Below are 16822 nucleotides of genomic sequence, written 5' to 3'. Positions count from 1 at the left end.
CTATGACCACCTGCACTACACTTAAATCAATCCTCCAGTCATACACAGTGTACTCTCTGTGTGATGTCAAGCAGGTAAAAATGTCAGAAATCATTTCAGGGAACACAGTCACGTAAGCCAGACCTTGGAATTGGTTTACTCGGCCCCTTTTGTTATGTCACACTTACAGAAGTGACTCAGCATGTTAAATTTGGGGTCTAATTTTTTTTTATAAGGATTGCATTTGATTGTATCTATTCAGTAATATCCTGTACAGTTAAAATTATACATACAGGAAAAGGCACATAAGACCTCATGCTTTCAATGTGACTAATGCAACAGGGGGACTAATGATCGCAGTTCTACAGCTGTTCTGATTAATGCAGCATGCTACTTAACACAGCTCAATAACCAATTCATAGCACATACTTAATGACACTGTATAAATAATAGCTACCTTTATGTAGGGCAGTCACACAAATCATATGCATTAAGGAATATTTTGCACTTCCTTCCAAAAGTAGCAGTGACCATGACAGCTAGATTGAAATGCCCATTTAACCCGTTTAGAAAATGGCAACAGCCTGAGAGCCCTAGAATAATGAATTCTGACCGTGTTGCTATATAGGGATATAATTACATGCACAATGTTAGAATGACCAAATAAAAAGGAAGCTGGACTCCATTCCATTATCAAACAGTCTGGATAAGGTATTGGTTTGGAACCAGTGAGACCAGATTTCAACTTCCTACTCAGAAATGAAGTTCATTGGGTGGCCATGGGCAAATCACAATATCTCAGACTACCTTTTTAGACCCATTATGAGGAAAAGAGTTGGTGTGAGTCTTTTTTGCTGGAAAATCACTGAACAGCCAAGGCCATTCCATGCTGACGCAGAAATTATGCCCCATGATTTCTGAAGGGCTTATTCCCAAATGAATGTTCAAAAGTTTGCCACCTACAATACCGTGTAGTAATAAGAGGGTAACCACATGCGCAACAAGGCATGGATATAAATGCGACAAGATAGGCAGTTGCATAGAACACTAGAAGAGCCCTGCTGGATCACAGCAAGGGTCTACCTGGTCTAAAATCCCTTTTCCCCATAGTAGCTGGCCAGATACTTCCAGGAAGCTTGCAAGCAGAACATGAAGGCAAAAGCCCTTCTCCTGTGTTTGCTTTCCAAAATGTATAGCCATGAAGATTCAGTGAAGTTATCCTGGCTAACAGACTGTGAGCAGGAAACCATTCATTCATTTAATTGTTCATTCATCTCTATAAACCGCTCTGCAAACCTTTTTGGCATTGAAATGTAATAATAAGAAAATTATTTATTTATTATTATAAGGGAGGTAAGCTGCAGGTGGAGAAATTCCACACTCCTCACCCATGTGTTCTTTTTGCTTCTAAAAATCAAATCCTACCTCACTTTTTATGTGACTGAGGCAGCTCCATGTTTAAACATGGAACTGCCGCTGTTGCAGCTAATCTCCAGAACTTCCATATTGTGTCAATTTTTAATTGTACCACTAGAGGGAACTCTTTGTAAGTTTCTCATGTATGCAGTAGATTCAAAAATTCCCTTAAAATCTTGATATCTGAAAGCAAATAAATTTGTGCAATGCCAATAAAAAAAGGACTCCATTGTTTTTATTTGCAGCCAGTTTTGTGCTGTGGATTTCATCAAACAACAGGGTGTTGTGTGTTTTGCTTGTTCATTTTTCATTCAAACAACTGCAGCTGGCGACAGACAAGCTGTAGTTTTATTCAAACAATATATGCTTTTGAAAAAGAAACAGTGTTTTAGAATGCTTTGAGATCTGTTCCAGGCAGCAAAGACTAATGTTAAGAACAAATCTCTGTACAATCCATTCTAAAACCTGCATAATTGGAAGCAGGGATAATTGAGAAACACACAGGGTTAGGATGCTGTGCATGTCCAAGGCCAAGAAGCCAAGGACCTGAAGGCCCAGCAGGCAAGGTGGCTGAAGGGTGGTGAACAGAGTGTGCAAGTAGTCCAAGAAGCAGATATTTAAACAGGATGTTAGAAATCAGAGCAGAGGAATGAAGGAGGCAAGGAATTGGGCAGGAGGAGAAACCCATGGACTGACAAGAGGACTGACAAGAGATTCACACAGGCAGGACCCTGAAATGCTGTGATTTGAATAACCAAACAAATGGTGACCAGCAGATCTCCAATAAGCAATAGCAACATTCACCAAAGTGATTACCTTTTCTCATCTGAAAAAGACTGGCATGCTACCAAGACCGACCTTGAGAAAGCAAAAAGCAGTAGTCGGTTTACCTTCAGACCGATGAGTAGACAGAGGTGTCTGAGTCTCCTTGGAATAGGACACCACTTCCCGAGGCAGGAAGTCCACCTGGGTGATCTTTGACACACCTAGTTTGTGTAGACGACGGCTAGAACAAGCAAATAAAAAGAAAAGTTAGCTGGGTGCTGAAGTAGATGTCAACATCCTATGGGGCTCAGTTCCCACAGAAGGAAATTTTCTCCCTTGAGCAGTTACTTGCCTCCTCTCATGGGTTGAAACGTAGGGTCACACTACACATTGCAGGAAACACATGGTTGGTGCTTGCATGTTTGCTTTTTAGAAAATACATTAAAAAGCAACCAGATTGGGGGATCCCACAGATCAAGATCTTGGGGTAAGTATGGCTTTAGTGCCACTTCCCTCCAAGGTCCCAATCTGCACTGAAGGTCCTGTGGCTACTCTCTCTCAAGAAAGAAAAGGTTCCACTGTCACCAATTAACAAACACTAGTGTGAGAGATTGGAATTGGGACTGTGGTGTGGATTGGGTTTAAAGTTCCCTCCTTCATGGTCCTGATCCACAAGTCTCCCAATCCAGCTGCTATTTACTGTTCTGAGAAAAACAAAAAGCAAACACAAAAGTACAGTATTATGTTCACACTTCTTTTAATATTTAGCTTTACTTTATGCAGGACAAAGACAAATTGTTTGTGCTCCAGTTTCCTTTCTGAGTTCTTGGAATTTAAAATTTCGCTGGCATCATAAGTGGCTGCCTTCACGAATGCTGCATTTTTAAAGAATTTCATGAGCTCCCAAAATGCCAGTTTTTCCACTGCAGTGCATTGGCTGATGTGAATAAAAGAAATGCACATTCTAACATACCAGGCACAACCTGTTCTCAAGATGTGCAATGTCTGAATTGTTAAACATCACCAGAACTTCTGCTGCTGGGCTCCACTGCCTCATTTACAAAGGTGTAAATAACAGGAGAAGCTAGGCATTTTTTTAAGGAAAAATTAGCAATAGTACTTCATCTTGTTCAGGTGGTAGGGAAGATACCTGTTATAGTATATTACCCTTATTCCACCAATCTGAGACAATGCATGGAAGTGTCACTAGATTAACAACCCAATACTACAGGTGCATTATGCTGGCAGAACATGCATTCCAACAGCTTAACATGCTTTACAGCAGTTGCAAACACAACTGTGCCAGTGCGTGCGGCTTGGCCACCAGCACAAGTGGCTAGGTTCATGCTCCAATTGACATGGGGTACCTGCTGGTGTAGGTAAGGCCATGCTGGGGGTAGAATGGAGCAGGGGGAGGGCAGGGCAGGCATCACGGGGAGAAAATGCGAGCAGGGAGGGCAGATCAGGCCCAGGAAGGGGGTGGTTCCATTCTGCGCTGGAGGTCACCTTCACAGATCAATGCAGACTTGCACCAGCAAAATCGCACAGGTCCAAGGTGACCCATTGCAGTTACTGGGGTTTACCCCAGGGCAAAGGAACAAATATTTCCTTACCCCAAGGAGGCCCCAGTACTTTCCACCAGGATACAGTGGACAATACACTTGTACCATTGCATCACCGCACAGGGAGTTAGGCAGGATTGAGCTGCCCACTGCAGTTACTCCCAAATAAGTGAGAACTGGATTGCAGTCTTATTGTGGTTCTTTTTTCCCTGCTGAAAAAAACCTTAATTTAAAAAATGTATGTATATTTCTAATATCCATCTAAAGTCAACTTTTTAAAGTATTTTATAATGTAATCCTAACTAAACTGGCCTCAGTTTAAAGTAAAATGGTCTGTTGGAATATCAAAGCAATTGATTGTTAGATTCCTTTGAAAACTGTATGGGGTATGGTCTCAATCCAGAGGAGAACTGCAATGCGGGCATAGGGCAAAAAGCAGGACTAGGCAGGACCAGCCTATCCATGAGGCCAACTGAAATGGTTGCCTTGGGTAGCAGATGGGGGGGGAGTGCCCATTTCTATCTGCCAGCTTCCTCCGCTACTCCTCCCTCTTCTTCCGTTCCCTGGATTCGAAAAGATGGGGACAGAGAGAAACAAGAAATGAGCAGGGGAGAAGAATACTGAGGTACAGCATTGGAGTATGGGAGAAGCAGAGGCTGGCACACCAAGGCAGGCAGCATTTGGCATACCTCCTCAGACAGCAGGAGGTCTTGGGCTGGCCCTACCTCAAGCTATAGTCCTCTTTTTGATCGAGCCTTGCCTATTAACAGCCCAATCCTATGCATGTCTACTCAGAAGTAAATCCCATTAGAGACAATGGGCTTACTCCCAGGAAAGTGTGGATAGGATTGAGCTGTAAGTCATTTTTTTAAAGCAAGCATTTTGGCCAGAGCACATGCAACGTAATGTGCAGCTTGGCCCTGATTTTTTTTTTCTTTTTTTTTTTTGGGGGGGGGGGATCAAAATGAAATAAATATATAAGGTTAAAATATATCAAAAAAACCAATATTATGTATATTGCATGTGTTATTGCATGCAGTTCTTATATAGTTTTCTCAACATAAGTGTTAAAAAGGAAAAGAGGAAAAAAAGGTGTGCAATTCAATAGAGTAATTACAACAATGAACACAGAGCAAAGTGGGGGGGGGGACTTTGCCATATTGATTACATATCAGAGACATACATGTTAGTATGTATCTACATGTGTGTTATACCTTCCACAAACATGCTGATCTAGCAACATTTCATCTCCAAGAAAATGAATGAATTAAATTCTTTTGCAAACTTCAAGAGTGCAGTCCCCCTCTCCCTACAGCACACCTGCTGCTGCTCTGAATGAATTTGGACTGGATGCCAAATGCTTTCAGTGATCAGAAGTAAGTGACCCTGTTCAGAAAGTCTTACTTCCATTTTCTCAGAAAAAGATGGCCTCTCTCAAATTTCTGAAATGTAACGTGAAACAGATTATGATGCTGAAGATTCAATGTAACTATTTTTTAAAAAATACAAAGAGTGACATTGAGAAAGCCCATTTAGGAAGCCATTTCAACATAATTCTTGCAAATAAAATAAATATTTTTTTAAAAACAAAACAAAACCAAGAGTGGACATATACCCAAGTTCAGAGTCAGACTGAAGCTGCAGCACTGACGGGTCTGTGTCCCACTGCAGGGTCCTAGCGAGGTTATCAGCCGCACAGCACAACAGGGGGGAAAAAAGAACACACATAATTAACGGAAATGATGGGGGGAAAGAAGTCACTTCATCACTTGCCATATGGAATACAAGCACAGAAGACAGCTCCAAAATACAATAGAGAACCACAGGTAAAATCACACCGTGTTCATTGTCAAGCCAGAACAGGCAATTCACAGAGCCTGCAGTCCTATGGTCACTTACCTGGAAGTAAGTCCACTGAATACAGCAGGACTTACTTCTGAGTAAACATGCATAGGATCGCACCGTAGGAGTATGTCAAAGTTATACTTGCAAAGAAAAATAAAGGACAAAGGACCTCCAATCTGAAATGTTTGCTCAGAATCGATTCATTAAAAACAGCAAATCTGAAAGAACAGGTTTTGGTTGATTAATTGATAAATATATTTAATATGGGTTTTAAAGATGGATTTTTAGAAGGGAATAATCTGGGGTCAGATCCAATGCAAAGCTTTGGAATGTATTCTAACCTTTAAATTCACAAATGGAAGGTATTTCCATCTGTGCAGGGGGAGGGGTAGTTGATATCACTGATTTCTCTATAGCCCCAGAGTACACCCTAGAGAATCTTGCTATGGAGGATCCCCCAAGTCCCCGGGGAGATTTTTTTCCAGGGATCAGGAAGACCAATGGACTGAGGAGGAGACAGAGAAATTTGCTTTCCCACATCCCCCTTCTTTTAGCTCAGCACACAACAGGGTAGAAGGGTATCATGGGGCACCAAAGTCAACAGGAAAGCCTTTGCACATGCTGGTGCTCTATTTGTGCAATGGAACGAACATACATGCACTTAAATGCTGAGGATAGAAACCTATAATTAATTATATGAATGCGATAATGGGATGCAGAATGAGATTCATGATAATGCACATATTCCTATAGGTAGGAAAGACCAGTGTAGAATTCAGAGCATTTCCCTGTGCTGTACGCCATCACAATAGCTAGGCTTGCCTTCTGTTAATTACATTTATAAGAAGTGGGAGCAAAGGCACTCGTAGCATGCTGATGCATCAAGACAAAATTATCAATATTCGGTCAATTAAAATAAAATGTGGAGGATTTGCAGGAAGACATTTTCAACATTATTCAAGGACAGTGATTCTAATACACACAGGGGGAGTCATCCTTCTTTGTCAGCTAGGTTCAAAATTTCTCCTAGCGTTTGTCTGTGCTGTGGTCCAAGCATTTTTCCAGTGTTACAACTTCAAAAGAGAAGAAACATATAACAAAACTTTGTTCAGGATTTCTATGAGGGCCTTACACCCCAGAGCAAGAGAGAACTAAAGTCTTGCTAGAAAGCAGAATTCCCCACCCCCAGCCTTTTCTATAATCCAGGAACTGAAAGGAAAAATGCAAGGAAAGATCTGAACTGGGGCAGGGAAAACACACTCTCCCTGCCTAATGTGTTACAGAAGTTGCATATAAAACTGAAACAAAAGTGAAAAACCACCTCTGTAATGCTGCCAAGGTCATCAGCAAAGAGTGTGATTTGCTGAATCTGCGCCAGCAACTAATGTTATGTGTATCTTGGGGCCACTTATACCTGTACACCCGGGATACTTTGGAAGGTAAAAAAATACATGTTGTTTGCTCGAGGTAGTCATTACCTCTTTGCTCCATCCTCTTTCAAAACCTGTCAGGTTCTCCCCAGTGAGAAACAATATTCCATTAGGGAGAATTCCATTACAGTGTGATTAAAGCAAGAGCTGGGGAGCAGAATTCTCAGCAGGCAAGGATGATAGAGGTTACTGGAGGAAAAGGGCACCTCGTAGGATTTACATGGGTTCAAGCATCAAATTTGCCCTTGCCATTGCCAATTTCAGGTAAGCGTGCTCCTGTGTACATCAGGGGCTGTATGAGGAAGGCATTAGCAGCTGGTATGCATTTAGTTTAAACACAGATAAATGTAGCTCAGCAGTAAAGCATATCCTTTACATGTAGAGAGTCCTCTGTTCAATCCCTGGCCTCTCCAGGTAGGGTTATTAGGACCCTTTTCTGAAACTCTGAAGAGTCACTGCCAGTCAGTATAGGCAATGCTGAACTAGATGGAGCAATGGTATCACTTGGTATAAAGCTGCTTCCCATGTTCTTATACCTTGCGCTGAGTCAGGCCATTGGTCTGGCAAGGCACAATTGTCTACACACTGACTGGCAGTGACTCTCTAAAGCAGAGGCCTTTTTCATCATTCACTACCTGACCCTTTTGGTTGAAGATGCCCGGGATCAATCCCTGAACCTTCTGCATGCAAGTCAAAGATTTGCTACTAAGCTAGGACTTCTCACCCTCTTTCCATTATAAGACACAATCTTGCTGTGGGGCTGGTCCACCAAGATCTCCTGGTGTCTGAGGTGGCATGCTAAATGATACTAACATTTTTCTGGTGATACAACAAGCCTCTGCTTCCTTCATTCCCTGGTTTGGAAAAGGAAGAGGGGAAAAAAGCAGCATATGGGCTAGAGTTCCTCTCCTCCACACATCAGTTTCTGTTCAATCTCCCTCTCCAATTCAGGGAACAGGAGGAGGCAGAGCAGTGGAGGTGAGCGGGTGGATAGAACTGGGTGAGCCCTGCCAACCTGCTGTATGAGGCAACTACTTCAGTCTGCGTCAAGAATGGTCCAGCCCTGTGCTACTGACACAGAATCATACAGACTCAGGTACAGAGGGCATGACAAACTGCAAACTGTTTAAGAATTGAGATTTTAAAAGGTCAAGTTTCATATTAACAGGTTCTCCACTGCAGCACTCCTGATGTACAGAGCAGTATCAAGAATTAAACTGGGCATGCTTAATAATTAATCAATATCCTGCTGTATAATTACAGTTCTGTGTCTTCACGTTTCCCTTACAATTAGAGCCAAGGTATACTAATACATGTTATCATTCCAATAATAATCTAATTTGCCTTGGAGAGTTAATAGAAATTGTGAGCTTGACATTGATGTCACTCTAACAGCAGGGTCACTCTCACTAGAGTACAAGCCCTCTGTAGAAGGTTTAACCATTCGAATTTTTCCCCAAGACAGTGAATTGAGTCTTTACAAACTTTAGACCTTTAAACACTTTGAAACTGCATTAGAGAGACCATGAGAAACACAGCACAAGGAGGTAGTGACTTTACTGCAATAAGAGACAACTTTGGCTTTGTGGACATTTCAGTGCTTTACGCTGCAATCCTATGCACAATTACCTGGGAGTAAGCTTCACTGAACTCAGTAGGACTTGCTTCTGTGGAGACATGCTTAAAACAGCCTTACAAATGGTATAAATGTTGAATGTGCATGCCTTTTGAAAAGTTTCATAAAAATGCCAATCTTATCAGATTGTCTGACAATTAGTGAAGGGAAGAAATTGCAGACTTATACATACACAGGTTGGGATAGTAGAATTTTGGGCTGTACCACTTCAGACTGAAGGCAGAAGGTATATTTTGGAATGCATTCCATACTAAAAATTTACTGTATGTATTAAAGTAGCCCACTAAAGACAGTTCACTGCTACAAAGCAGTGCCCATGAAGAATATGACAGTCAAAACTGGATTTTGCATGACATATTTGTTTACAACTAACTAGGTGCCCACACCCATCTGCATTTCTCATTCATTGATCTTTTCTGGAAAATCCATGCAGCTGTTGGATTTTCATATAACATTTTCCCCATGTTCCCCCCCCCCCCCCATGGATATATACTGAGGCCAACATGTAAGAAATCACACTGATCTCCTTGGGGCCAATAGATGTTGCCACCTCTCAAAGAGAAGCAGACTAATTACAGCTTTCACAAGTAGCTTAATGAGTACAGCAGAGCCATTAACTACACTAGTTCTGTGACAGTACATTACATATTAATATTACACAAAGCTGCAGCTCACGTTGCTAAGACACCCTAGGATGCACCCTTAGGGAACAAGAGGACCCCTCCACACCAAACTATAGCATGAGAAACTTACTAATGAGAAAAATAATCAAAGATCTAGAGGACAGAACTTTATGCATCCTTAAGGAATGAGAATGTGAACCTTTTTAATGATGCCACAGGCTCACATGCAAAATGACTAATTAAAGCTGAGGTCCCTAAATTTGCAACTGGCAGGCATCCAGAATCAAATCCCCCCTTTCTAGTTTACAATTAGAGATTTACAGCCCAACTCTATGCATGTTCAGCTAGAATTAAATCCCACTATGGTCCATAGGACTTACTTGCAAGCAAATCTGCAGAGAACTAAGGTGTTACACTGCAATACTGTGCATCCTTACTTGGGAGTCCCACTGAACTAAGTGGGATGTACAAGTAAATATGGTGACAATCTGAATACTAGATTGTAGATGGATAATCTCGTAGGTTTCCATTAAATTTAGAATACAGTCAGTGGAGTGGCAGTTTTCTGCCATCTTCACTGGGGGGAGGGGGTGGCAACACTCACCATGGGTGCATGGCAAACGCTGTTAAATCAGCCTTCCTGACTACCCTTGTCTCTGTATAGCTCCAAATCGAGCTATTTCTGGGGCCAGGGTCATGCATGCACAAGGAAGGGGTGACTACACAGACACAGGGGGTGATGGAATGACACAGGAGGCATCATCACATAACCCAACCCTGAGTACCTACCCCCCCTACCAATCCTATGAAGTTAAAAACAGTAAATCACCAGACCCACATGATAAACTCCAGCAAGGCTAAGGATACAGAGAAATTGTCAGGTCATGGACTTCAGTGCTTTTCAGCTATTATTACACTTTGATAGAACTGTAGTTAATTGAAAATGAGGTGTATCTTGAACACTTTAGAGTCACTGATTATAAGAAGATACTACATGTATAACCTAATTATCCAAGATTTTCCATCCATGGTTTTATCTCAATGCAATGAGAAGGGCCCTTTCAACTAAAGGAAAAAGGTTGTTTAACAATAGCCTTGCAAGACAGGGCAGCCGGCTAACAATCCATCAATCATTCTATTTCTAGGCACTTAGAACAGCTTCACTCCAAGGCAAGCGACCGGGCTAAAAAGGGTGAGAACCACTGCACTAAGCTATCCAAGCAATCTAAGATGGGCAAGTTACATACTGTAGTTTTCTCTGCAACCTACAACCAAAGTCCATTTCAAGGCTATTTCATGGCAAAGAAAAATATAGTCATAATACGGATATTTGTGGGAGGCCTGGGGAAACACAACTCACTTATTATGAAAGGGCAGTGTAATTGATGCTGCTCTGCTCCACACTATTTAATCCTGTAATTATAAATGTGCTTTTCCTTTGATTTGTATGGGCGGTACTTGCGGCAACTGGATTATAAATATTCTGTTTTACATTACAGATCGTCACCTTCTGATCTGAGCAGTCTTCAGTCTTACTAACAGACCAAGCTTTTTCCTACTTTTAGCACTGTGTTTTAGAACCATCCATGCGCTAGTCATGCAGCGTCATCTCTAAGTATCTTTCTAAAACTGCTTAAAACCTATCTTCTCCAGTGGGCAAAATGATTAATCCTTTCTCCATATGAAAGCCCTTCTCTGAACACAACATCCTTTTCTAGATATATAGGTAGGAGACTGCATTCCTCTCTGTCAGTTAGGCCATAGATTTCACGCAAGATTATCCTGTGTTTATCCCTTGAGACGCTAATGCCTATCCTTATAAACTCAGAAAAATAACAGATAAGCAAGAGCTGCTTTTAAATTACTCCCAGGGATATCTGTTGTTCTTGTTCATTTTTTAAACTCCCTGTCTATGGTTTATCTTTCTAGTTTATTAGTATTTTTATAGGCCTGCAACTTTTTCTCTGCAACTTAGAGAACATTTATTCCCTTTTTTCCTAACCCAAACTAAAAAATTGATAAGTAACTTTTAAGAAAGTAATCTACAAGAGCTACAAACATATTCTGCCATAAACTCCAGGGACAATGCTACCCTAAAAGACAGCATACTCTGAAAATGGGAGAGGGGGAAAACGGGGGAGGGTGAGCAGGAGGTTAGGCCAGGATCCGGCAGTTATGCCAGTTTCTGACCCAATTCCCGAGTGGCATGGAGCAGCCTCTGGCTGCTCCAGTCTACTCGGATTTGCGCCACGTCCTGAGTTGACTTAGATTCGAGTAGAGCCATTGGGGCCAGTGCTGTGCAACATGGGATAAGGGGAGAGTTTTCCCTCTTGCCTCAGATTGCACCAATTCTGGCCCCAAACTTGGGCTAGAAGCAGTGCAGGCCCACCAGCATGCCTGCTCCAGCACAAGTCAGGATCCATGGCTTAGTGATAGATCACGTTTTGCATGAAGAAGGTCCCAGGTTCAATCCCCAGCATCTTCATATAGGGCAGAGAGATTCCTATATGAAAATCTGGAGAGCTACTGGCAGTCAGTGTTGACAAGACTGAGCCAAACGGGCCAACAGTGTGACACAATAGAAGTCAAATCCTCATGCTGCAAAGAATTCTTGCCAGCATATAAATCTACTTCATTAAAAATTATTTAGATCCCACTCCTTTCTTACATCCCATCACTTACCCCTAACAAGTGCCTCAGGAACCCACAACCCCAGTTGGGAATCACAAACAAAAATACCAGAATCTGAAAATCTTTTAAAACTTAGCTTAAGGGTCTGCACAAGCCCATTGGAAAACCAGACATTTTTTCTTTTGAACAGACCACCCAATCCATATCATGAATGGGTTTTGAAAGTTCCTTTGGGTTCATGAATGGTTTGCCATGTGGCATGGCATGCTTGAAAAAAAACCCTGAAATTAGAAACTCTTTAGGTGCATAGAACTACGGGGTTTTTTGCAACCTAAACATAGCAAGCATCACCCACTCTTCACAGCAATTTACATGAATTCTTACAAACTGGATGGTATGGAAGGTGGGTAAAGTATTCACACAGAAGTGCATGCATTAATTCAGCATTTCATCTTACCTTCCTACTGGTCCCAAGTCTCCGGAGTCTTGGCTGCCAGCTTCACTGGGAGTACTCACTGATTTCGGAGAGGGAGACATAGGGGTTGGGACTAAATAATGAAAATAACAGGTATCCCAAGTTAAAACATGCAGCGATTGCACTGATGAAGAGCAGCATCAGACAAATCATAAGCAAGGATTCAAATGATAAAACAGTTGAATGATGGGAGAGTTTGAAATGGTGAAAGCAAAAGAGGGAAAGGCAAGGAAAAGGAAGAAAGTCAAGCGAATTCTAAATATAATTGGAGATTAAAAGTTGAAATGAATTTTAGTCTGGCCTGAAGTGAACAACGATCATATTAGTTGATACTTAAGTGTAATAATTTTTTTTTATTTTTCTTGTAATCCATTTTAAGATGCGTGGTTAGGAGATGCATTTGAAAGAGTAAGCTATATCTTGGAACTTTTTTATTTTGTAAATGTGTGGCAATCAATAGACTTGAAAGATTGTTGTGACACCCCATGGAAATGGTTTTCACTATGGGATCAGCAGTTGCTCTGGAAAAATGGAATCAAACATTAAACAAGAGGCAAAAATTGTGTTGCACAGTTCTTTGAAAAGTCTTCCAAGTTGATCATTTTATTGGGCAAAGTAACCAAGTGATGTTCATCAAGCCATTGCCTTGCTGGATAGCCCGCTGTTGTAATAGCCTACTGCTGCTGCTGCTGCTGCTTATGGTGACAACTGTCAGCGGATGCTGAAACAACTTCACAGTGCTCTTTTTTTACCCTGATCAAAATAATGTGGGAACTTTTTTTTCCAGAACAATAAAGATTGCACATTATCCTTTGTCAAAATACTACCTTTTTCCTAGTCAGGGATATTCAAGAGGGGCTATTAGCAATTTGTGATGCAATGACAACGAAACACACTCTAGCTAGTTAAGCAAGGGAAAGGAGGTATGTCCAACATGTAAAATAAAACACCTATGCTGACCTCAGATATCAGTTTTTATTAAGGCACCACTCCTTTGATGATGGATGTATTCTAATACTTTTAAATCTGTCCCAAAGGTAATTAAGTTTGGGAAGGCAATATACAGCCTATATATTGCATGCAGTATGGCAAGCTCCCCATTAAATAAAACCAATTTGTCACAAATACAGGTTGAGCCTCATTATTCGCGTAGGTTCCGTTCCAAGCACTCACCTGGATGGCAAAAAAACGCACTATAGCAAATTGATTTAAAAGACAAAGTTTCTTTGCTCTTTCTTTCTTTCAAAGTTTCTTTCAAAGAAAGAAATTAAAGATTTCTTTAAATCTTTTGGTGATTTAAAAACAGACTTGCTGACCTTTGTGATGTAAGATAAGAGTCATTAAGAAGACAATCCATCAAGTCCTCCAAGCTAGTCCCTCCCTTCACCAATGCAAAGTGATCACCTTTCTTCTACCTGCTCAGGGGGAAGGGAGGGGTCGCCTGGAGAGAGAAGGATTGATGGATTGTCAGCCAGCTGCCCTCTCTCTCATTAACAAGGCTATTGTTAAAGGACTGTTCAGTTTTTTAAATTGATTTTAAAGGGATGCATTACCCCCCCCCCCATCTCCAGAGATCAGCACATTCCTTCTCATTTGCAGGGGCCATTCGTGTTGAGTTAAATCCATGTATAAAAAATCCGTGTATCAATAGGCTGGACCTGTATAATATAAATGCAAGATTTGCATTTCCTATCATTCTACATTTCTGTTTGATCCCAACAGAACTTTTAAATCTCCATTGTCTACAAAAATGCACAGGGACTGTGAGTGTGAAAGAAGCTCTATTTCAGATGGAATGAAGATGCATCAGCACAAAGACCTCTGCACTTTGGACTTTCCCTGTTCCTTTTACAAAAGCTTCTAATACATTTTTAAAGAGCAGTTTGAATAAGAATTTTCAATACAGAATGACCAGGCCTGCAGAACCTAATCCACGCTCAGAAACTGCACTAAGGATGCCATTGTTTGAGCCTCCCTAAGTGTAACCGAGACAAAATATAAGTCAGTTTGATCATGTGATTCATAGCCTGGGGTTGAGGGTCAAAGGAAAAGTGAAAAAGCATAATTTACCTTAATAAACCATGAAGGAAAAGGGGAACATTTGTTTTTCAATGTACACAGCAAAGATGGGCCAAGAGTGAATTGCTGCTATTGTTGTTAATCTAGATTGGCACTGAACAGCTGAACAGAAATGAAAAACACAGAAACAGCTCCAATGTAGCTAATCTTCAAGACATTCACACAGGAGAAAATGTACACTGATGACATTGGCTTGGTTTTTAAAGAAATGCACAGTTTATTTTTGATTTAACCAAGTAACTCATTTAAAATGCTTTGCAAAACCTTTCAAGTATGGTGGTAAAAATGCCAATCAAGTTGCTTGGCTGTGGAGTGAGGTCCAACACTATACAGATATTCTCACCAGGAACTGTCACCAAAATGAATCGAGATTGCAAAAGGCATTCATTTCTCATGACTGGCAGGCCCAGGTGAGAAGTGGTAGGTGACATGCCTATTATTCATTCGTTCTGCTTCTTTAGCTGTATCAGTAGGAGTTTGTGTTTTGATTTGCATGGATATTAGAGCCAGGGTGGGCATCAAGTCATTTTACATGGTCATCCAGCAAAAGCCAGCTGGCATGTCCATGGGCATTTTTAATGTTGCTCCACCCACACAACTAAGGGACAAACTAAATATTAGGAATCAACCTGCCTACCGCCACAGGAACCCATTATGCTCTTGGGGAAAGCAGTTCTGTTCCATACTCTATCACGTACTAAGACTCACTGCACACACACATAGGACAGGGTCTTCTCTATAGTGGTCCCCATAGTGGGCTCCCCTCCACAATAGTTTTGTGGTGCTCCTTCACACCTGACCTTTTAAAGGGCCTTGAAGACCCACCATTTCCATTTAATCTTTAGTGGGCAAGTGGGAACAGTTGATGGGTATGTGGATATTGGGGTGTTTCTCCTTTTGTGCTTTTAATATTTCTAAATTGTTCTTATAACAGTCATTGCTGCTCACCTTCAGGTTATTGTAAGAAAGTGGGATAAATTTCAAAAATACATAAGTGAAATACTACGTGGGAGATCCATCATTACATCTTCCAACTCGTTCACTTTTACTGTAAAACAACTGTGCAGGGCTGTTTGACTGGAACAGCAGAGTCAGGCAGAAGACAGAAGCAAAATTATCAGAGGGCTGATGCATCATCTTTACACTGAAATGCTATAATATTTGAGGCTTTATATCATGGGGGGAAGCAATTAAGGGGAGATATGATTGAGACATTAAATATTATGTATGCTGTAGAGAGAGACACACAGAGAGATAATTTTCTCATTCTCTCACCATGCTCAAGCCCGGATCATGCAATGAAACTGACTGGCAGGAGATTTAGGATGGACAAAGGAGGTACTTCTTCAAACAGTGCATAATTAGTCTGTCTTGCCACAAGAAGAGATGGTGGCCACCAGCTTGGATTACTTTAAAAGGGGATTGGACAAATTCATGTAGGACACTTCTATCAATAGCTAATGATCATGTCAGCTATGCTCTATCTCCAGGAAGGGTATTGAGAACAAAACGGCTAATATTATAATGCCGTTGTACAAATCGATGGTAAGGCCACACCTGGAGTATTGTGTCCAGTTCCGGTCGCCGCATCTCAAAAAAGACATAGTGGAAATGGAAAAGGTGCAAAAGAGAGCGACTAAGCTGATTACGGGGCTGGGGCACCTTCCTTATGAGGAAAGGCTACGGCGTTTGGGCCTCTTCAGCCTAGAAAAGAGACGCTTGAGGGGGGACATGATTGAGACATACAAAATTATGCAGGGGATGGACAGAGTGGATAGGGAGATGCTCTTTACACTCTCACATAATACCAGAACCAGGGGACATCCACTAAAATTGAGTGTTGGGCGGGTTAGGACAGACAAAAGAAAATATTTCTTTACTCAGCGCGTGGTCAGTCTGTGGAACTCCTTGCCACAGGATGTGGTGCTGGCGTCTAGCCTAGACGCCTTTAAAAGGGGATTGGACAGGTTTCTGGAGGAAAAATCCATTATGGGGTACAAGCCATGATGTGTATGCGCAACCTCCTGATTTTAGGAATGGGTTAAGTCAGAATGCCAGATGTAGGGGAGAGCACCAGGACGAGGTCTCTTGTTATCTGGTGTGCTCCCTGGGGCATTTGGTGGGCCGCTGTGAGATACAGGAAGCTGGACTAGATGGGCCTATGGCCTGATCCAGTGGGGCTGTTCTTATGTTCTTATGTTCTTATGTTCAGGAGCAATATGCCCTTGAATATTAGTTGTAGGAGAGCAATGGCAGGAATGAAGCATGTTTTCCCTCTTGCTTGTGAAATTCCCAAAGGCAACTGGTGGGCTACTGTGGTCAACAAGATGCTGAACTAGATGACCAGCCTAATCCAGTAGGGCTTTTCTTATGTCCCAAGT

The 16822-nt window shown here is 41.5% G+C and overlaps 1 protein-coding gene across 2 annotated transcripts in view; it reads right to left on the bottom strand.

Annotated features, from left to right (window-relative positions):
* Positions 1-16822, bottom strand: part of DYNC1I1 (dynein cytoplasmic 1 intermediate chain 1) — a 251207-nt gene that overhangs the window by 177327 nt on the left and 57058 nt on the right. For both annotated transcript variants that reach the window (XM_066627128.1, XM_066627126.1), the window contains exons 4-6: positions 12345-12435; positions 5338-5397; positions 2286-2401 (exon numbers count right to left, since the gene is read on the bottom strand). In XM_066627128.1, coding sequence (XP_066483225.1) covers positions 2286-2401; positions 5338-5397; positions 12345-12435 — 267 coding nt within the window. The remainder of the gene's footprint in view (positions 1-2285; positions 2402-5337; positions 5398-12344; positions 12436-16822) is intronic.

This window comes from Tiliqua scincoides, chromosome 5 (genome assembly GCF_035046505.1).
Source record: "Tiliqua scincoides isolate rTilSci1 chromosome 5, rTilSci1.hap2, whole genome shotgun sequence".
NCBI lineage: Eukaryota > Metazoa > Chordata > Lepidosauria > Squamata > Scincidae > Tiliqua > Tiliqua scincoides.
This window is presented reverse-complemented; position numbering and strand designations above follow the sequence as displayed.